At 38.1% G+C, this 24,222-nt stretch overlaps 1 protein-coding gene across 1 annotated transcript in view; it reads left to right on the forward strand.

The window, feature by feature from the left end:
* Positions 1-3,331: 3,331 nt before the first annotated feature.
* Positions 3,332-24,222, forward strand: part of LOC149140434 (protein LOWER TEMPERATURE 1-like) — a 231,094-nt gene continuing 210,203 nt past the window's right edge. Inside the window, exons 1-2 of the mRNA XM_089449555.1 lie at positions 3,332-3,716; positions 4,141-4,186. Coding sequence (XP_089305681.1) covers positions 3,588-3,716; positions 4,141-4,186 — 175 coding nt within the window. The 5' untranslated portion in view covers positions 3,332-3,587. The remainder of the gene's footprint in view (positions 3,717-4,140; positions 4,187-24,222) is intronic.

Below are 24,222 nucleotides of genomic sequence, written 5' to 3' on the forward strand. Positions count from 1 at the left end.
AACTAGATTGAGTTAGCTAATTACAACTCAAAATAACTCAACTTGGGCCCCTATAATTTATGGATTACTCTACATGACTCTAGATAGACTTCTAACTCGAATTTCCTAAGTCAATTAAGTCAATTTAACCTAATTAACTATTACAAGTTGCTATGAGAATAGAATTTTGATCTAATTCACAATTTAATTAAAGGATAAATCAAATTGGAATTTCTTGTTGCTATTTTAAATGCTTAAAATTTAAGTTAATGAATAAAATTAATTATGCCAAACAAAGCAGTTGAGTAGTCATGAGTTGGATTTTGTATTTTTTAGTTATTATTATAGCTCAACCAAATAATTAAACACTTAATATGAACTATTCCACTATTTTTTTAGGTATTTTTGAATATCTTATCATTTAAATTTAAAATTTAAAATTTCATATTTAATTCACAACATATCATTTTATTAAAACCAACTTGTAAGCATAATTTTTGAATATCAGTTATGAGAAAAAAGTAATTTAATTGAACGAAGACCACATGAAATAGGTACCATTGCTAATAACATAAGCATTGATTAAACAACACTGCATGCCTGGAGCTCCCACATTAAATGGTTCGAGTACAATAGATTGATACATAACATACTTAACGCAACATAAAGTACAAATAAATTTACGGTTGCAAAACTTTTCCGACAGAAACAGTTTCAGTAATGAACCTAATGCACGTCTATGTAAATGAAGATGCAGAGGTGGGCCCGAGTGGTCCCATAAGAATTTGCAATCGGGATAAGGGTGGCCTACAAAATATGGATGTCCAAACTGACAATCTAATATGAAAGAAACACTGACAAAAATCGTTTGGAGATATTTTTCTCCATTTTGCAAATCCACCGCGAATTCCTGTAACCACGAATTCTTGGAATCACGCGCGAATTCCTACAATCATGGATGAATTCCTGTAGTTACACGTGAATTCCTGTAATCACAAATTCTTGCGATCATGCGCAAATTCCTGCAGTGTGGCATTTTCTGTAGAAATATTCAGCCTCCTCTCCTGACTCTTCCGGAATTGGAAACTCCTTTGAAAATCTACTCTGCCCCTCTACTAGTTGTTACTCGATCATTGGCTTGATCTCATTGTTGAATCACCTGCTACAGGCAAAATCGAACTGACTTGATCATAGAGTATATGCAATTAGTGTGTTTTCCTCCAACCCCATCGACCTCCTTTTATAATCTCCAGTTGAAACTCCAATGGCCATGATTAAATCTTAATCAATGGATGAGATAATCTCTAAGTCAATCCATGTGAGTTTTATAGAGAATTCTCACCTTTTCTCAATTAATTCCTATTAATTAATCGATTTCCCTAAGTTTGACTTAAGCATTTTTTTAATTATCGATCAATTAATTTAATTGAACCATCTCTAGGTGGAATTTACAGAAACAATTTATTGGTTCTGAAGAATTCATGTGCTTTAGAATCTCCACAAATTATGAGACTAGAATGTCATTCAATGCCACAAAAGAACTAACACATAACTGTGGAGAGTGTGCTTCAAGTTGACGAAGCCTTAAATCAAACAATATAAAATAGGTAAATGATCAATTTAAGCAAAGTCACATAAGTTAGAGAAATATTATATATATGAACAATTGAATGCTACGTGTATCTCATTTATTTTAATGAGTGTAGTTGAAATGTTCTCTTCTTTGGCCTTTTTTTAGACATATTTTCCAATCAATTTTACTTAAAATCTTGATAGAAATTGTTGGAATTACAAATACGAGTTGTTGAGTCTATACGATAGATTTTCCCTAGAGTTTTTTTAGGATGTTGAATGCATTTCATTTTAGAATTCGAGGCCTTCAAAGACAACAGAGAAAGTTATGCAGATATTATGACAACTAGCTCTTCGGATAATCTATTTAGGAGAGGTTTATTGAAAAACTGGAAGTGTTTATTGTGAGATTTCATGGGAAAATGGAAAACTATTTGTCCCATAGGCTATCTTTAGCCTCGTGGATGTTAAAATAATTTTTGCTTTTTCTTTCTTTCTTTATACATTAAAAAATGCAACTTAATAACCAAAAAATGTAATCTAACCAAAAAACTTATCATGAGTGGCCAAAAAAAATAAAAACTAAAACATTTATACTCCATTTTAATACACTTTTAAAATGCATAGACCAAAAGTACAAAACATAAACACTTTATAATACCCAACATTTATACTCCATTCTAATACACTTTTAAAATGCATAAACCAAAAGTACAAAACATAAACACTTTATAATACCCAATTCAACATTGGGGCTTGCTTTGCCAAGGCTGAACTTGCTTTAGTTTTTTAATAAATAATAATAATAATCCAATTTTAAGGTCACGGCCAAGCCACACACCAACTTGGTGTATGAGACCCCCTTGTTTGTGGGACAAGGAACCTAACCTCCGCACAACGATTTGACTACTCAGTGTACAAAGACATACATACTCTACCCATCTAGTTTTGAACCTGTGACCTCTTATGAAGAAACACATACTCTTAACCATTAAGCCCACTCAAACTGTATTTGTGAAACCAATATTTAAAAAATATATATAAAGAAAGAAGAAAGAAATAAATTATTTTAATGTCCACATGGCTAAAGATAGCATATGGGACAGATTGCTTTTTCATCTGCTTGATGTATTTGGCCCTTTTTCTGTGAAGCTTTAAAATAAATGCTCCTAGCGTTTCGACAAACCCCTCGCTAAATAGATTATCCCAAGAGCCAACTGCCATCATATCTGCATAATTTTCCCTGTTGTCTTTGAAGGCCTCACATTTTAAAATGAAATGTTTTTCTATTTCCACTTTTCCAAAAGAACAAAAAATGCACACTCTTTCCTTCCACATTTCTTTTGGCCTTCTCCAGCGCCAAGTTTCACAATGGAGTTGATGAGAATTAGTCCTTAACTAAGCAATGAAAATTTTGACTCTTCAAGAGATATTGGCCTCTATGTATACCTTTGGTTGATAATTATGAGTAAAATTACATACTTCAATATAATATATATATAAGAACAGCTTGAGTGGGCCTGATGGTTAAGAACATGTGTTTCCTCCTAAGAGGTCACAGGTTGAAAACCAGAGGGGGGTAGAGTATGTATGTCTTCGTAGTCTGGCTTCGCTGTAACCTTAAAAATGGATATTATTATTATTATTATATATTGTTTTAATTCCTTATTCGAAATAAGCTTATGAAAATTTATGCCGCATGATATTCGTTTTTTCTTTTGCTCGTCTTTCCATAATTGCTTTATTTATTTATCCATAGATATATAATGGGCCCAGGCGATCACTAAAATGTTACTGTCGTCCGAGTTAAAAATTCAAGTGTTCCATTCACTCTCTCTATGTGCAACGGAAGACTATACGCCCGCCATAATAGACATCTTTTGCATTCTTCGTTCCAATAGACTGCAACTGGACATAATTTTACTTTCTTAGTGCAAAGCCTCTGGAGTGGCCTGTACGCTATTGAAATAACATCGTGGAGGTCAATCTGCTTTCGAATTCGGACATATACAGTCTTACAGCGATCATCAATTCCAATGGCGGCAAAGGACTCCGGCTGTTCTGCTTCTTCTTCTCCACCTCCTTCAAATTCTGGGGCTACGCAATATTTGAAGGACCTTCCTTCACGAGGGTTTTTCACCAACGCCATTCCATCTTCCTCGCCGGTAGAATTCTACAGTTCTCTCATATTTAAATTTTCCACCATCAAAATTGGACCATAATTGTTAAAGTTGATTTATTGGCAGAGTGTTATACAAAGCCCATTTCTGCGAAGATTTATTTCAATATTATGTGTGAGTTTTCGATATTTAGTGTTCTGGTTTAGGGCTGGGGTTTAGTGGGTCAACCTGCTAACTATAACTGTCCAATAGTAGGCATGGTAGGCCAAGAGAGATGTAAGGTCCTAGAGTCCCCAGTGTTTATGGATGACTTATCTATTTTCTTAAATTCAATGGAAATAAGAATAATTTTTAACTAATACCGGTTTCTATGTTCAACAAGTAACTCTGTACGAGTTCATATTCTTCATTTTCGTAAAATGCAGTACACCTGAAGCTTATTTTATCTATTTGGAAATTACTTTTGCAGGGTGGATTGCGAGTATATATCTGTGATCACGACACATCACCTCCAGGTTAGAAACTGTTATCTTTTGAGCTCCCTGTTTGTATATCTTCCTTCCCTTCAAACTTGGACATCTTTACTATAACAGCAAATAAATGTGTCCCAGCACCTTATGCCCAATTGCGAGTACCAGTTTAATGCACAACTTGGATGTTAGTGATGCAGTCGTAATCTTGTCTTGCTGATACCTTTGACACTCTAGTGGCCGTTATGTGGCTACATTCGTTTACATTAGTGGCCCGTGGCATCAGGGTTAGGCTTCCTTTGATTTGTCATGGAGCCCACCCAGGGTTATATCCCACTGTTAACACCTATATAGTGAAGTGCCTCAACTTCGTTTTATCATCAAGTGACTTGATCATATACAATCACATATTGCAATCTATTCCATATTTCGGTACACATACACCTATTTATGATTATATTATGATATTGCTTTAGTCATAATGTTATTGCTCAAAACTCTGAAGTTGGACTTGTGTCTCTCAAATCTGAACGAACATTTATAAATTCTTATGCAGATGAGCAATTGTGACTGGTAGTTGATTCAACAAGTAAACGGTTTGATTGTCTGGTCCTCTTTTGATAAGTACATAATGACATGATATTTCATGTGAGTGAACTACATGTTACTCACTAGATGACATTTAATTTGAGTGTAATGTTAGCATTTTGTGTTAGTTTGAGGCATTGCCAGTGTTAATTTGGACAACATTCTGCACCCCCACCTCTATAACTTCATCCAAAAGATAAAATAATAAATACACATCCTTCACCTGACCAGATGCATGCATGGATTTATGAAACATAGATATGATAACAACTGTGCATCCTTCCCTTGATTGGATGCATCTGCAGATTTAAGAAACATAGATGAAATAACTGTAGATTTTCCACGAAATTCTGACCTGCTAGTATGAACAGAAATAGAAAAGAAATTATTTGCACAAATTCACACAATAAACAACACAATTTTCTAGGGAACCCAACAGGGAAAACCCTTGCTTGCTTTAGAATTTTATTGAGGAAAACTGAGCAATAGATCTCTTACAAATAACCCTGCTTCAATAGAGAATACAATCTGATCTCTCAGCCTTAGTCTAGGCTTGAAACAACCTGCAAGATGCTGATCTTCTTCCTCCTGCTATGCGCACTAGATGCTCCTATTTCCTAGCGCAAATCCTTAGGAAATAGGCCCCTATTTCCTAGCGCTGGCTGAGCTCCTATTAAATAGGGATTTCCCCTATTTCTATGTGCACTTCCAAGAAGAAATGCTCTCCACAATAACTCACACAAGAAACTCTTGGCTCGTTCCTCCACAAGCTCTCTTGCTCACAAACTCGTGCTCAAGAATGATGACAATGAGTGTGCCTTCGATCTCCTTATAAGCAATTCGATTTGGCTATTGTTAGTGAGTTTTCTAAATTAGGAGTTGAATTGGAGCTTTTCTAGTTTAAAAAAGTCAACACACTTAGTTAACTGGGTCCTCCTAAAATTTAGGAAGCTAACTCCATTAGAACATTTAGTTCCCAATTTAACTCACACTAGAAGACAATTAACTTGGTCTTCCACAAACTCGCACTAGTCAAACTGCTTCTTGAACTTGTCGTTATCATTGGAACTCGTGCATGATTAAGAAGGTCACAAATTCGATTCCTTGAAAAGAAATCCATTCCTTCACTACTTTTCAACACTCCCTCTTAGTGAGAAGGGGATTCTATACAACTCCCAACTTATCTCTATGATGAACAAAATTGCTTGACGCCAATGCCTTGGTGAAGATGTCCGCTGTCTTCTAACCTGTTGGAATGTACGGTAGCTTGACTATCCCCTTCTACACACAATCTCTAAGATGGTGATACAGGATTTCGATATGCTTCGAAGCGGTCATGAAAAACTGGATTCTCAGAGAGTTTAATGCAACTCTGATTATCACAATGTATCATGGTAGGCTCCATTCTCTGTTTGAAAAGTTCCACAAGTAACTTCCTCATCCAAATAGCCTTCTAAGCTGCTTGACTAGCAACCATGTATTGGCCTCTGTTGAATTGAGTGCAACTGACCTCCGCTTCCTGCTGTACCAAGAAACTGCAACTGACCCAATGCTGAAGGTGCCACCTGAAGTACTCTTCCTGTCTGTGGAGCTCCCTGCCCAATCTGCATCTGTGAAGCCCTCAATCCTCACTCCATCAACTTGTCTGTATCACAATCCACAGTCCACTGTGCCTCTAAGGTATGTCAACACATGCTTTGCAACAACCGAATGCACTCTAGGCGGTTCCACCATGAATTGACTCAGCTGGTTGATTGCAAAACAAATATCAGGTTGTGTGTTGACCAAGTACATCAATGACCCAACGAGCTTCTTTTATATTGTAGGATCCACTCGCTCCCCTCTGTCAGTATCCACCTTCCCCCAGTTTGTGACTAGAGGTGTGGCCATGGGCTTGCAATCCTATATATGAAATCTCTGGAGAATCTCTGCTGTGTACTTGCCCTGTCCCACGAAGATTTCACCATCACCCTACCAAACCCCCAAGCCAAGGAAATAGTGCATAAGCCCCATATCCTTCATCTCAAACTCCCTTGCAAGGTCTTCCTTGCAATCCTGGATCAAGTTCTCATCTCCAGTCAAAGTCATCGACATAGAGAACTAGAATGAGTAGAAGCCCTCCAACCATGATGTAATACAGGTTCGGATCCGCCTCACTCTTAGTGAAGCCCAATTCTCGAAGGTAGCTATCAATTCGAGTGTACCATGCTCTTGGAGCCTACTTGAGCCCACAAAGATCTCTCTTGAGCCTGCACACGTGTATCTTTGCTGAACTATTCGAACCCCTCTGGTTGCTTTTCTCCATTAGTTCTCTTCTTTCCTTATATTAGTGCTTTCTCTATATTTTCAATATTCCACTGTTATTCTTACTTTGATGGAGGCACGTGTTAATGCTCCCTCCATCGATTGATGAAGCTTAGTTAGTGATTGTTGGCTAGCCCATTGATGAGTCCATCCCACCAAAAACCTTAGCTTGACCATTGAGAAGTGTTCAAGTGGTGCTACAGCACGCTCAAGCTGCCCTTGCTTGCCTCTGCTGCAGGTGAGTTTTTACCCGCACGGAAATGCTAAGTTGCTTAGTACAAAAAAAGACCCTTTCTATGCCCGATGAGCCAAACCCTTATTAGGGGTAGACCGGGCGATAGAACGCGTTTTGATTCACAAAGATGGGGTTCCGGAAGTTATCCCAGAACGCGTAGTCTGGCCTTACCCTTCAGTGCTTCTTAATCTCTCCGTTTGTCCACTATTGATCCTGAAAACGAATAACCCCGAATCTTTCTACGGAACGGAAAAGGCCCATTAACCTAGAGACTTCCTATTTTGACCCTTTTTTCATTGCATAGCACAAAATGATAAAGTTATCATTTTGATTGAGCATTTGAACTCAGTATTTTATTTTTTCCCGCAGTAAAGTATTACTGTTTATGGAACAGTAATAGCTCCACTCTTTAGTAGAAAAATGATATTTTTTCATCAAAAATTATATCTGACTTAGTCCATAAATTGCGCTCTTATAGCTAGGCTTGTTTCTGTGAGTGAGTTTGGAAAGCAAGGTAGGGTAAAGGGTTGATGCTTTCCTTGTCTACGAAGGTGTTCCTGGTTATGGGTATGAAGGATAGAAGGTCTGATGAGGATAGGCATGTTATACCTCCCATCTCATAGAGATAAACCAATATAATGATTAGATGGATTTTCGGATTAATACCATACCAAATGAGGAGGGGAAAGTGATTCATCTCTAATTCTAGATGCATATGAACCTTTTCTTTACAGGTGAGAAATAACGTAATGAATATAGGAGTATAGATAGCCCCTGAGTTCGAAGGCAGGCTCTCCCCTCCTTGGTAATGCAAGCAAGCTCAGGCTTCTCGGTCAATACCCGCCCGAGCAAGCAAAGATACGGGGTATTCGGCCCCTTCCTTCGTATGCAAGGTGGTGCATTCATAGAGAGAAAGTCAGTGGGTCTGGGTCTATCCCGGTCTGATACTTTTCGGAAGGAAAGAAACAAGCCTTTCCCGTAGCATAGCCATAGAGAGATATAAGGAAGAAACCTTCTATTCGAATAACGAACGACAGCCTATATGTATGGTGGTTCCACCCTTCCTTTTAGAATGAGGGGCCCACCTTACTGACAGACAGCCTCCCACCAAACTACGAACGGGAAAAGGGAGGGAGAGGTTCAATCTGAACTCGGGAAAGACGGCATCGTAGTAAAAAGACCAGAACGAAGCTTTTTAGAACAACGAGGCTATAGTGGACCGGAGAATAACAGGGCAGAAGCTACCGATGCATGCATCGAACAGGGATGCAGCAGCTCCATGAAGAACATAACCCTAGTCATTATTGTGGAGAGATTGCAAGGCAAGCCAGCTTGGATTATTGCGGAACGAACGTGTGGAAACAAGGTCATCCTTACCCCTCCCTTTGGACATCAAATTACTGTTCCAACAAGTTGTGCGTTCAGGCTTATTCTTTCATTCACTTCTACTTTTTGCTTTTCTCTTCAGAACCTTTTGATTGATTATGCAATATCTTCTTCATACACTTCTTATGCATAGACAGGATTATTACCCACCTTCGGGAAAATGAGGAGGAATTAAGACGGGGGCAGTTAGGAAACAAGGAAGGAGGGATGCATCGACACAGCTACTGATCGAGAGCATGATCAATACAACCTGATTGCTTAAGCTTCATGATCGAACTCCCCTTATCGCTTCATGATCACAATTGCCTGGTGTTGCTGGTGCTGGTCCTGGGACTCTGATCTTCCCCCTCCCTTCTTCTACTACTCCTTCTACTTTTTTCAACAAAGGGGAGGGTGTCGCTACGCTCTGGTTAGATACCGATAACCATTACGCACCAATTCTACCGGCATTCCGCTACTAAGCGTTGGCCATTATACCTCAATTAGACCTTTTGCTTCAACCCTTGAGCTTTGATCGTTATACCCCTTGAGCCCAGAGAGGTGGTGGCAAATGATAAGAGCGTAGCAGGCAGATAAGAGCATTGCGCATAGCAACTAGGTAGGGTTGGAAAATATAAGAGCGTAGCTTAATTATAAAAAAGAGCGTAGCAGGCAGAACAAGAAAACAGATAGATAGATAGATCTACATACGCCCCCCCATTTATCCAAATGAGCCGATACCCTTATGATCCATCAAGACTGGGATCTATTTAGCTGGTTCTTTCTATAGGTCATAATATCCAAAGTTCCAATAAGACTCTAGCTCTTTGCTCTTGACCCTATAGCTTTTCGCTTTTGAAACTCTCGCTCTATGCTTTTATTCTCCTGCCTGCTATGCTCTAATCATTCCCGTACCGGTTCCTTCTTTTGTTGAGGGTATAGGTCTATGTATGACTGTCTTCATGTCCATTTGGCGGATCTTCCACCCCATCTGTGCTGCAAGTGCCATAATAGTCTTGATGGATGAATACCGTGCTACTGGGGCAAAAGTCTTCTCATAGTCTATGCCCTCAATCTGTGAGAAGCCTTTGGCAACAAACGTACCCTTGAACTTCTCTATGGTTCCATCTACTCCATGCTTTAGCTTGTACACCCATTTGGATACCACTACTAATTTCCCCTCAGGCCGTGCAACAACCTTCCAAACATCATTCTTCATGATAGAGGAATACTCCTCCACCATGGCATCCTGCCAAATCTATTGAGAAGTTGCTTCCTCATAAGAAGAACGCTCAATATCCACCAATTCTATTATCAGTGCCATATAACTTCTGTACCACTATGGCTGTTTACTCTGCCTAAACATGGTGCTAGGAGCCCTGACTTGCTCCTAAACCTCCTGGATCAACTGCTTTGCCCACTTGGCCTTCTTCCTCCTTGTGTTGGGTGGCTCTAGTTGATCTGTCTGCTCTCGGCCTGGCTTGCCCTCCTCATCCTGCTGCAAATCCCGCTGCGCTACCCTCTTGCCACTAGACTGTGGCTAAATCTGAGGTGTTGGCTGTGACCCCTGTTTGGGAGCAAGTAGCTCCTCCTCTAGTACTACAATTTGCTCACGCTCCAAGGAAACTCTCAGAGCTTGGTCCTCCTGGAATCTCACATCTCGCCTGAGAACTGTCTTCCTGAGTCCTAGAAGATACACCCTGTATGCCTGAGATGTCTCTCTATACCCCACAAAGATACCTTTCTCTGCTGTGGCATCCAACTTCTTCCTGCTATCTTTTGACACATGACAGTGGACCTTTGTGCCAAAGATCTGGAAGTGTGAAACATCAGGCTTGTTGCCTGTGAAAGCCTCCTCTAGCGTGACTCGTCCAAGCATCGTGTGTGGACTCCTGTTCTGCAGAAATACTGCAGTGTTGCATTCATCTGCCCATAAGAGCAGGCAAGTCAAAAAGTGCAATTCACAAGCAATGGCTGAAATTTGAAGTAAGGGCCGAAAATCTGAAGTATTGAAACAATTTTGACTGGCGTTGACTTTGTGGAAGAGAAGCTCATCAAAGTGTTGGAAAATCAGAAAGGCAATAAAGATTTTCTTAATCTTGATAATTACTTGTGATGTTTCTTATTATTACGATTCTTTATATCTTCTTTCTTTACTTCATCAAGCAATTACCAAAAGCAACAACACATAAAACAATGGACACAAGATGTAGGCACATGCCAGGGCAAAACCCCCCTCGAGGGGAAAACCTAGTCAAAGTAATTCTTCCTTTCAATAGTATTCTTTGAGACTCTTCACCCTAGACCAAGACCAAACCTTCCCTCCACACCAAATCAGCCTCTAGAAGATTGACCTCTTCCCAACAACTTCGGCTATGTAGCAACATGGAGCAACTAACAACTTTCGACAATAGTCCAACTTGGAAGACTTCGTTCTCCCAATCCAGAACACAAAATAGAGAGAGACCACCACCAAAATTTTGATTTTCCTTGACTCCTTAGACTCCCTCAAACATGCATTCACTTCGGCTTCTCGGCGACAGACTTCCTAGCTTCCTACTTCGCACTTCTGCCCAACAAACAAATTTTCGCACTTCTGCCTAGTAGAGAGAGAATGAGAAGTGATGCTCCAAATGAATTCAAAGTCCTTCCTTTTATAGGCTTCTTGTGGGGTCGAATGGGTCCTTAGGCCGACTTGATATTCTCTTAGGCCGACATGGTGTGGAGGTTACATAATTCATATTTGACTCAATACTTAACCTTTTTACATGATTCAAAAGCCCAAGAAGGGTCTCTTTAAATGTACAATAATTCTATAGATTCAGAATAAATCTTAGAAGTCCTCAATGGGGACTTTGACCTAAAACATGGTGACCCAAGCATGAAACCCATGCTTTAATAAGTCACAACAATAATAATAAAAATTCTTTTCTTTATTCTTTTGACAAGTACATTACATAATGACTCAAGTACATTATTGAAGACCGAACATAGTTATTTTTTCCAACCCTCCCTCTTAACTAGGGAGGTATTCATAATGTACATATACAATGGAAGATCTCAAACTATATGAACCATGAAGAACTTTAGGCACCGCAATGCCATGGACTAGATTCCTGACCAGGGCAATCTATCCAACCAGTCAATCAATTTAGGCACCACAATGCCATGGACTAGATTCCTGACCAGGGAAATCTATCCAACTAGTCACTCAATAGTTTAGGCACCACAATGCCATGGACTAGATTCCTGACCAAGGCAATCTATCCAGGTGGGACTAAGATGGACTCAAGCTTTCAGCCCCTCTAGGTACCATCAGGCTTACTTGCTAACCATCAACCCAAAAATCCAGGTGTGTATCCAAAACAGAGCTCAATGATCAACACCACCTTTCCAACTTCTAGACATCAACACAATGTGTCGGCTAGATGTCCTCCGAGGCAATGCTTCACTCACAAAGCCTCAACACCCCTTGATCCAACAAATCAAGAATGACCAATCTCTCCCAATCAAACTGATTGGTAACCAACATGCTTTCCTTCGAGAGATTCACCTGTACAAACACAACCCCAATCAATAATATACTTTTGCATGTACATAACCAAATACAAACCTCTGGGGTCTTCCAGGCAACAAATGTTGCTTCTCAACTTTCCATAGTAGGACTATCAACCGAATCTTTGATAGAAGATTCCTCAATCATACATTTTTCTTCCTACTTCATATGCAACAACATATTCTTCAGTCAGATCCTGCTTTCCTTCTTTCAACAACACTTCAAAATGCATTCTCCAATTTCCTTTTCTTGTTCATGGCCTTCACTCAGACTTACAACTGTTAGTCCTGGTCTAGTGCATGACACATGAAGCAAAGAACCATATCTGACACTCCCTCTCAACCAGGAAGCACCTCTTTATCCAGACTCCCTCTTAATCTTAGGGAGATCTCTTCTATTCATGCTTCCTCTGGGAGATCAACTTCTTCTTTTTCGACATAGGAGAATCTTTTCGTGGCTTCCAACCATTTCATCATAGTTATTATCAACCTCATCATGCTTGTCACATCGAGCATCTTCACCAAGTTGAAGATTGTGTACCAACACAACTTGCTTGTCACATCGAGCATCTTCACCAAGTTGAAGATTGTGTACCTGCACAACTTGCTTGTCACATCGAGCATCTTCACCAAGTTGAAGATTGTGTATTTGCACAGCTTAGATAGCAAGTACAACCAAAACTATAGAAGTATGATGTTAGTCATATGAAAAACACGGCAGCGTTTCAACTTTATTCATACCAGATACCTAGACTTAATTATAAACAAGAGACATATACTCTTCAACATCTTGCTAGGGACTTTGTCATACACCCTAGACTACTTCATAACAACACTCATTCCATCTAGGGTTTCAATATGTCTTCCAAAGGTATGACATACCTTACTACAACATATAGCAAACCCTAGAAACCATTCACACAAATATGGATCTACAAATCATCTAACAACCTTCCAAAATACATGTGTTAGACTTCTCACTAGGGATTCATACAAATCCTAGATTTCATACAAAAGAATCAATCAAAGTCAATCACAACTTAGTCATTAACCTGACTAGCTTCCACTTGGGTTAGTTCCAAACCTCTAGATTTTCGATCAACCATCAATCAGTCACTAACATGACCAACTATTACTAAGGTTAGTTGCAAACCTAGATTTCCGAGCAATCATCATACTCAACCAAAAATTCAAATTTCAACAATTTCTTCACAAATATCAAATTATCATATAATCAACATTCATCAGAGATTTCTGCTTCAACTAAGGTTCGACTCCAAAACCCTAGAATTCCATTTTCACAAATTCAACAATCTTATACAAATCTCAAATCATCATATTCTAGAGATTTTACTTTGACTAAGGTTTAATTCCAAAACCTTAGATTTCCAATCTCAACAATCATTACATGCATAAATCTCAGATTGTTATATTTCACACTAGACAATGTCACTACTAGGGTTTAACTGCCAAACCCTAGATTTTCATTTTTCAACAATCATCTAATAGATGTTAGATTGTTATATCACACATACTAAACATATTTTAACTTCACTAGGGTTTTGCTATAACACCCTAGATTTCCAAAAATCAACATCCTAGAATCTCAGACAGGACTTCATTAAATCCTAAGACTCATGACCATCAATGACTAGGTCAACACATATCTAGGAATTCATAACCATACATAAGCATATCATATGTCCAATAACATTAATACATCTGACCTAGACCAAGCTAGGGATTCAACCAAAAGGACATATCTCTATATGCCTAGATTTCATCACCATTCAAATACATTTCATATCATGAGATAGTCAAACCCAACTTCATAAATATCAATAAGAGTTAGACACACAAACATATTGATTATACTAGGGTTTGATCAAACAACACACATACCAAGTAAATCAATTCTAAGACAATATAAGGGTCTTGCTCACACATTCCACCAAACCCTAATGAGCTAGGGTTCCAATGTAGAACACACATTCCACCAAACCCCAATGAGCTAGGGTTCCAATGTGGAAACATAGCAAACCCTATATTACCAAACTTCAAAGGTTCCGAGATTTTAGATCTTATCATTCCATCCTAACAAGTTAGGATTTCCCGATCATACCGAAATCCTAAATATCCCTAATTAGTTTAGGGTTTCGGACATTCACAACAGTATTCCCTTAGGTTACATTTTTTCAGAACTTGTCTAGGGTTCTACCAAATCGGATAAGAGTGGGGTGGGTAGATTTATCAAGATATGAATCACCCAAACAAGAATCACTAGGATTTAATATTGCTAATCATAACAAGGTTAGTAATAGATCATCAAATGAATAATCTTTTTAATCAATGAATTCAAAGCATATCTTTGTTTCTTGACTAACCTTGTCTTGAGAAATCCTCCTTCTTGCGGATATTTTCTCTAATCAATAGAGGGAGAATGGTGATTAGTATTTAACATAATCAAAACTAAATGAATGCATGAGCCCAAAACTGAAAAGACATGAGATACTTATCTTTTTCCGAAACAATCTCATTAATGACTAAGCGATCATCCTTGAGTCTAGCTATCTTCACAAAGAAGGTTTCCATAGTATCTTCTTTAATCATCTTCGTAGTCCTTAGCTCATTCTTCAAACTTGCTACTTTACCAATGTTCTTAATAGTGAACAGCTTCGACAAGGCTTCATACATCTCCTGAGCATGATCGATGTTAGCTATGAATGGGACAAGATTGTATTTTATCCCTTCTACCATCAGAGTCATAGCCACCAATTCTAGATCCCTGAATTTCACTTTGTCGGCATCACTGGCTTCTTCTGTAGGCTTCTTTACATTTCCTTTAACCAAGTCTAGCACCTTGTTCTTCTTGAGGATTAGGTCAATCCTCTTCTTCCAGGATCTGAAGTTAGATGCTCCTTCAAGCTTGATCTCCCCCTTGATAGAGTTAGACATATTCCTTGAATATGATAGTCTCCTTCCCTGAGATAGTGCCTATGAATGGATCTGCCTTTTTCTTCTTTCTTCACCAAAGCTCTGATACCATGTTGGAAAATTAGAAGGCAATAAAGATTTTCTTGATCTTGATAATTACTTGTGATGTTTTTTATTATTATGATTCTTTATATCTTCTTTCTTTAGTTCATCAAGCAATTACCAAAAGTAGTAGCACATAAAACAATGGACACAAGATGTAGGCACATGCCAGGGAAAAACCCCCCTCGAGGGGAAAACCTAGTCAAAGTAATTCTTCCTTTCAATAGTATTCTTTGTGACTCTTCACCCTAGACCAAGACCATACCTTCCCTCCACACTAGGTCAACCTCTAGAAGATTGACCTCTAGTCCAACTTGGAAGACTTCGTTCTCCCAATCTAGAACACGAAATAGAGAGAGACCACCACCAAAATTTCGATTTTTCTTGACTCCTTAGACTCCCCCAAACTCGCATTCACTTCAATGTCCCGACAACAGACTTTCCCAGCTTCCTACTTCGCACTTCTACTCAACAAACAGATTTTTTTGCACTTCTGCCCAGTAGTGAGAGAATGAGAAGTGATGCTCCAAATGAATTCAAAGTCCTTCCTTTTGTAGGCTTCTTGTGGGGTCGAATGGGTCCTTAGGCCGACATGGTGTGGAGGTTACATAATTCATATTTGACTCAATACTTAACCTTTTTACATGATTCAAAAACCCAAGAAGGGTCTCTCTAAATGTACAATAATTCTCTAGACTCCGAATAAATCCTAGAAGTCCTCAATGGTGACTTTGACCTAAAACATGGTGACCCAAGCATGAAACCCATGCTTTAATAAGTCACAACAATAATAATAAAAATTCTTTTCTTTATTCTTTTGACAAGTACATTACATAATGACTCAAGTACATTATTGAAGACCGAACATAATTACTTTTTCCAACGCAAAGGAGAGGTTGACTTGATCTTGGAGGGGTCTTTATCAAGGGTCTTAGGTCTTGGAATTCATCATTTGAGGATTTTATAAGAAGAGAAGAATTCTTGTGGGTTTTCCTCTCAAGAGGTGAGGTTTTGGCCTTGGCTAGAAACCTACATTTTGTGTCCTCTTGTCTCATTGATCTTCATTGTTTGGTAGCTGTTTGATGATAAGAATACTAATAATAATCAAGTAAAGAAGAAGCTAACTACAAAGTTCATCAAGTTAAGTAAAAGAACATCACAAGTAGTTATCAAAGTAAGAGAAATCACCCTAATCTAGATACCCTATATTTTTCAACATGGTTTCAGAGCTGAGGTGACAACAAGGAAAGGCAGCTTGAAGATCACCCAATTGAAGAAGGATACATAAAGGCCAAGCACGAGGAGAACTAAGAAGCATCAAGGACATCAAACCTTCAAGGAAAACAAAGAGCATTGAGGAGTACTCATCACATCACAAGGATCACATCATCACAACTTGTGGAAGAAGAAGAAGACCTCAAAGACCTACCTCCATTCAAAGGAATCTACACTTGAAACATTCTTGGGAAGCTTACACATTCTACAATCATCAACCAAAGGAAGCAAGAAAGAGCACTTCATCATCTCCAAAGGAGTCAAAGTTATCTCCCTCACATTGAAGAAGGATCACATCTCAAACATTCTTAAATAAGATCATTTCTCCCCATCTTGAAGAAGAAGCATCATCTTTTGGAGAAAGAAATTCATCAAAAAGGCATAAATTTGAAGATATCATCTTCAAAAGGAGCATCTTCACTTGACAAGTAAGTATTCTAGATTTTATGTCTCAATCTACAATGACTTCTTTCTACAAGGAGAATAACAAACTTGTTGGGTCATCGAATTACCTTGCATGGAAGAAGAGAATGGATTTAATCCTCGTAGAAATGAAGTTAGTGAATATGTCACGGGCTCTATCACCAAACCTTCTCAAGAGTAATCTCAAGCACTAACAAAGTATATGAAAGGAGAAATAAGGGCTCAAAGAATCCTCATAGAATCAATCAAGGATTCTCTCATCCCTTATGTAGCAAAGTTGAAGATATCTAAAGAGATCTATGACAAATTGGTGGAGATGTTTTCTGTAAGCATTGCAAGAGAAATCATATCTTTAAGAATCGAACTACACAAGATGAAAGTCTCAAGGGAAGAAGGGGTAGCCTCATACCTTATGAGGGTATCTCAAATAAAAGACCTACTACAAGAGTTAGGAGAAGTAATGTTTAGTCGAGAGATAACCACCATTGTGCTCAATGCACTACCTAATGAATGGGGTAACTTTGTGTCAAGTATCTTTGGAAAGAGGGAAACTACCCCATTCAACAATCTATGGTCATTATGCAAAATTGAAGAAACCAGATTAAAGGCGAAGAATGGTGTTGGATCAAGTAAACAAACTCAAGCATTTACAGCTACAGCAAGGAAGAAAGGGAAATTTGGAAAATTTGAGCCTCGAAAGATGTTTTAGAAGAAAATTGATATGTCAAAGATCCAATGCTATGAATGTAATGAATATGGGCATTTCAAAAGGAATTGTCCTAAACTTAAGAAGGACAACAAGAAGAGAAAGGAAAGAAATGAAGCCCATGTCACCAAAGAAGTGGAAGAACTTGAAAAGAAGAAATAAAAAAAGGAGGAAGTGAAAGACCTTTATTATGACTGAGATAACCTCCTTCACTTAGTTCTTTTCAGTGAATAGAAGATAGTAGTAATGATAGAAAGCATCTCAATTATGATAGGATGCAATCATCATAATAGAGGCATGGAAGGATAGCCAAAGTAGAAGTTTATATGATTGAAGCAATCATCATAGAAAGAAAGTAGCTCATGACATCTTCGTTGAAAGCATATAGGGATAACTGAAGCAACTGGTTGAACGATTGCAGAAAGTCATCTAGCAAGATAAGGAAATACAAGTTTGTCACACTTCATCATCATTAGAAGAAAGCATTTGCAGAATGAGGATTATCAAGATCCTCCATTAGGAATCACCTCTACTTAGAAAAAGCAAGTGTCTCGCAGATAGTCTACATTCCACCTTGTGTGGGATCCATTGGTTAGAAGGATGAAGATATGGTGATAAGAGATGATCACATGAAGGAAGAGGTATGTATGTATTTGGTGATAGATAGATAAAGTCATGTCATCATATAGTTGCAGATAGAATGGTTCAAACGCTCTATCTCATGAGCATGATGAAAGAAGAAGAAAATATTCTGTTAGAATGATGCATGAAGGCATGTAGATAATGTGCCTTGAACTCTTCTATATATTGACAAGATGAAATCAACATAATATGACCTCATAAAGAAAAATGAGGTGGTTGGCAATCATGGTTCCTATGATAAAGGAACTATGTAGAGAAGATCCTGAAGAAGCAATATGTGAAGGAAGGTGAAAGAAGAGTTTGTAAAAGGATGCATTTGTAGTCATGTAAGATAAGATAAATGATCAACATATGATAACAAGAAGGATTAGCTATGACATCTCCATGAAGAAGGTATGAAGACCTTGATATGTATGTTGGAGAAGGAGAACCTTGGTAATGCATGAATTGAAGATGGATTCATATAGCATGCGAAAGGATGCTGATCTTGCAGGAACCTTGCAGGAAGTAGATGTCATGACGAAAGGCCATCATAAAGAGGTAACTTTGATTTAATGTTCATTTTTTGATTTTTGAGAAATCATCTAGTTGGGTTGAAACAGGGCTACCCAAAGAGAGTTGTAGAAGTCACTTACAACTAGTATTGATGAAATTGGATGGAAGATGCTGAAAGAAACCTGACTTGGAAGAGGTAGCTAAATGAAGAATAACCAGATGTGGACAAGAAGGTCACTTCTTGATGAAGAGAAGGATGACATGACTATTGGTTCAACACAATGTGTCGTCGAAGGGAAGTGATGGAGAAGATGGCCGATGTGCTACAAAGAAGAAGGCTCCATGATGAAAAAGTTAAAGGTCATGACATGATGCCGAAAGGAGGAGCCCTACAAGCAACTGATAGTACTATGATCTCCACTGAAGAGCAGATAACTGATGTTGGAAACAAGTCCCTATTTAAGAGGGAGCTTGGGTATATTCCTTTTATAGGAACGAGTAGATCCTCCCTAATTGAGAGGGAGAGATAGACACATCATTCTTGTCTTCATATTATGAAGAAAGAATGGAGGATTGGGTAGGCGTCTGAGATTGATACTGATACCCTTTGAGGAGGAGGTAGGGCATTCAATAGGTAAGAGTAGTCGAAGAGGAAATTCCATGAGGATGTGTAAATCCAGGATGGGAATGGTCCTAAAAGGACATACCTTGTGAACATTCGGATGGGGTATGTGCCTCGAGAGACAATGATGAAGGTGTCTATTAGTCATTGTCTCCCTAGCATTGTGCTCTATTCATGTGGAGAGATAGAGCTGTTAGTCAAGGCCTTGCTATGTTACAATGTAGGTTGATATGATGAGATGCACTGATATGCGCTGAATAAATAGCTTATGAGATGGCTTACCAATCTGACTCTTCTTATGAAAATTCTTTAGTATGAGAATGTTCAAGTACCTTGTATGGATTATGAATACCTCCCTAGTTAAGAGGGAGTGTTGAAATAGGTAACTAGGTTCGGTCTTCATAAATATGAAATGTACTCTTAATTCTTATATATTGTAAAAAGGAAGAAAAAATATTATTATTATTTTTGTAGTATGGGTTTCATGCTCAAGATCATTTTATTTGTAGATCAAGCACCTATTGAGTGCTTCTAGTTTTTGTCATTGAGTCAAGAAGTCAATTGAGTCATTGTCATATTTGAAAGACCCCATTGGGCACTTTGTATCATGTAAAGAAAATTTATGTAAGTCAATTTAAGTCATAAAGACCCTCCATGATCAAGTTGGTTTGCTAGAAGGGAAGTTGGCCTCATAAGGGCTATTCGACCACCATGGGAAGCCTATATATAAGATAAATCTCGACCTCATCAAAGGAGGAAGTATCCAAGTTTGTCGAAGCAAAAAACAAGTTTAACCACAAGGAAGAAGGAAGCCTTATAACTAAGCAAAAAGGAGGACAACATAAAAAGGAGAAAGACTGAAATTTCAAGGATTGTTTTAGGGCTACATCTCCCACACGTGCGAAAAGTTAAGGCATCATTGCAGTAAGCTTTGGAAGATGAAATATGGTGTCAACACCAATTTTGTGAAAATTGCGATTGGGATTAAATCGGCGTGGGGAACAAATCGCAAAAAACCAGAAAAATCGGGAAAAAATCGGAAAAAATCGGGAAAAAATCGTTTGGTACAAAAATATTCAATTTTTTTTCAATTTTTTTAATATCTAAACCATCTACAACATAAAATAAATACATTGACACATAAATATGATAAAAAAAACTAATATATAAGATGTTTAATATCATTTCAATTTTCTAGCGCTAAAATCACACATAACATTGAATCATGTCCTGAATAGTAAGTCCTAACTCCTGAGTCCTAACTCAGCCTCAAAATATCAACAAAAAATATGATAATGTATCTCATCATGTCATAATGTCATATACAATAAAATGAAAGTCTAATCCTATTGATTTCCTCTGCGCCTCTTGCGAGAAAATGCCGCAGCTTTCCCTTTCCCTCTAGATGTAGATGCTGGTGCCTGTGCTGGTGGAGATGGCAGTGGAGTCTGATGTGCTCTAGAAGCTGAAGAACTAGAAGTAGGAGCTATAGGAGGTAGACCACGTCCTCTACTGGTGGCAGGGGTAGCCCGGGCAGGTGGTGTCACCTGGAAACATTACAATCTCCCAATCCTGAAATCCTGAAAAACTGATAAGTCTGCTGGATTTTAAATGAAATCTAAAATTCTACTTTCTCCATATGAAATCCAATGAGGCTGGAACCACTCTCAAACATCCTGAATCATTTCATGGTAATGTTAAAAATTTAAGTAAAAGGATGAAAATGAAGATTAAGGAGAATGTCACTCTTACTTTAAGAATTTAACATAACCATGAATAGCATATCCATACTAGGGCCTAGACTTGATCATTAAGCTGCCCCACTCAAAAATTATTTGTTTCTTTCAAAAAAAATTGCATGAAAAAACCCAAAAAAATGTTATAAAACTATGCTGTTGCGACCCTCGGCGATTTTTTAAGTTTTGATTGCGATTTTTTCAGTAAAAATCAGCAAAAAAAAATACCGGCGATTTTTTCGTATAAAAATCGCGATTTGATCGACAGAAGGAAAAAATCGCGATTTTTTCATTTAATCACGATTTTCACAACACTGGTCAACACAATCAAGTTTGCAGGCCGAAATCTTAAGGAAGAGGAAGCACATCAAGCGAAGGAGAAAGAAGGCCATCTCAATGATTAATCTATCCACACGTGCGAAATTGCAGAAAGTGTAGGCAGGCTGAAAAGTGCAGTTTTGAAACAATGTTACCAGACTCGGAATCGACAATAAATCAGCGAGGCAAAAGAGCGAAGAGTTTTAATCGGATCGGGAAAAAATCGGTGAATTCATTAAATAAAAATATACACATATATTGAATTTAAAAAAAAAAATAAAAAATAATAAAATAAAATTTCATTAATATTCGGTAAAGGCATGTCCAAACAATGCATAATATCAATAGATGTCCAAAATATCATGAATGAATAAGTATCTCATATATGTTATGAGTCCAAACATGATCCAAAGTACTGAGTCTTGACTCCTAACTAGTGACTACATAGAACCAGAAGCATTTGCTTCTAAAAGTTTACAAAAAACTGCATACTAATCAGAAAAAAATCAGTAACTAAGAGTCTAAGACTATTAAGAGTGAGAACTAGAAGTGATTCCTCCCACTCCTTTGCTTGCTTGACTCTCAAAGTTCTCCAATCATGAAGGCTTAAAAGAGGAGCCTCCTCTAATTGGACCCAGTCTGCCGCATTTGTAGTTTGCAAATCTATCTCTTCAAGGTCGATTGGTGAATGATCCAAACCTGTCATTATCACGAGACATTGAAATGTGAATCAAAGTTACACTTTGAAGTTTGAAGTTTGAACTTTAAAGTACGAACTAGATTATGAAACCTTCAAATTCAAGCTCTCGAGTCTCACCTAGTATTTGTTTGTTGTGAAGTCATTTAATCGTTTTTGTGTCAATCAGTTGCGCTTCTTATAATGTATTTTCTCAAACATGCTCTAGTTGTGCTCACAACCTGAAGCACTGCATGCTTGGTTTAAGATTCGAATGGAAAATCTCTTCAAATCTGGCGTATCACTACCAAAGTTTTGCCACCAAAGACCTAGCAAGTGGCAAGGGTTTGTGAGTAGAAGTACTAAATAGTAAAAATTTAAAAAGACAAGAAAATTTAATAAAACATTTAACATACAAAATAAAGTTTAAACAAATTTAATGAATTGATGAAGCTTTCAAGCTGGGTACCTGGCAACATCTTAGACCTTTCTCTTATAGCACTGGTATAGGCAAACAATTTAGATGGCGCCCTATAATCTTGTAGTTGGGAAAAGACACGACTTTGAAATTCTGGATCAAGGAAGCACCTTTCCATGCATGTCATAAGTCCTCTGCCAACTCCCCATCCTCATTAAATTTGCTCTTGTCATAAAAATATTGTGGATTTAAAAAGTACCCAGTAGCATGTAAGGGGGAATGCAATTGCCTATCCCAACGTGCATCTATAATGTCCCAAAGAGGCATATACTTTGTCTCATCATCCCCATATCTTCTTTTGATGGCCTCCTTTGCGAGATCCATCGCCTCATAAATGTAACCCATAGCGGGTTTGTCACCATCAACCATTCTGAAAGTTAAAGCATTCAAATTTAAAGAAATATGAAACATTTTAAATAAAAAGAAGCTTGAAATGAATTTAAAAAAATGAAAAAGTTAAAAGACTTGAAGTACCTGAGAACTCTAACAAGGGACTCTGTCACAGCAATAATCTTTTCCGCATTCCAAAAACCATCATTAAACACAAGTGCAACAATTTCAATGCCTTCAAGGTTCTTGGAATGTTTAGATGCCATCCCACTCAGGTCCCAAGAACATCCTCTTCAGATTTACCTTTTCCTCAACCACAGATTGCAAAGATATGAAATTTGTTGCAAATCTAGTCACTGCAGGTCGAACAATTTCTTTACCTTCAGTGTATTTTTTCATCGTGTTTAGGACAATAGTGTGGTTGTATAGGTATTTGGTTATGGATTTTGCCTTCTCCACAACCTCATGTATCCAATGAAGCTTAACAATGTCCTCAAGCATTAAATCTATGCAATGCGCAGCACAAGAGGTCCAAAAAATAGTGGGGTTCCTAATCTCAAAAAGTCTACCAACAGCCATATAATTAGCTGCATTATCGGTGACAATTTGTACAACATGTTCTTCTCCCACTTCTTGAACGACTTCCTCCATCATTTCACAGATAAGTTGGGTAGTCTTAACCTTGTTTGAAGCATCCACTGATTTGAGAAACATTGTGCCTGCGGGACAAGATACAAGGAAATTTATTAAAGTTCTATTCCTCTGATCTATCCATCCATCACTCATGATGGTGCACCCTGTTTCTACACATGATGAACGAAACTCAGCTAGCACAAGCATGACATCTTCAACACTCTCTAACAACAAATCTGTCCTAAGGTTCTCTGATGTAGGGGCTTTGAACCTTGGACCTGCAAGAACAACTGCATCAATCATAGCTTGCCAATAAGGACTTTTGGCACAGTGGAAAGGTACGTTAGAATAGTACCAAAAGTTAGCAATGGCCTTCCTTGACTGACTATGGATATTTTTTTTCCAACCAGTGGCATCCAAGGTAGGTTGGGAACCGGGTTCTGTGCGGGGAGCAAAAAAGGTGTTTATGTTTCCACCTCCAGTGTTAAAGGAAGGACTCATTTGGCCTTGAGTTTGACTTGGAATTGGAGGCATGTGTGGGAAACTTGGGAACGACATTGAGGATTCAACAGAGGGACGTGACAAGGGGGTAGTGGAAGAAAAACCGTCAACTCCAAAAGTTCCTATTTCACTATTTTGCTTTGCTTTCTTGGCATTATGCCGA

The sequence above is a fragment of the Pinus tabuliformis genome, chromosome X (genome assembly GCF_031772625.1).
Source record: "Pinus tabuliformis cultivar Carrire ecotype Pingquan chromosome X, CPIR1, whole genome shotgun sequence".
Classification (NCBI taxonomy): Eukaryota; Viridiplantae; Streptophyta; class Pinopsida; order Pinales; family Pinaceae; genus Pinus; species Pinus tabuliformis.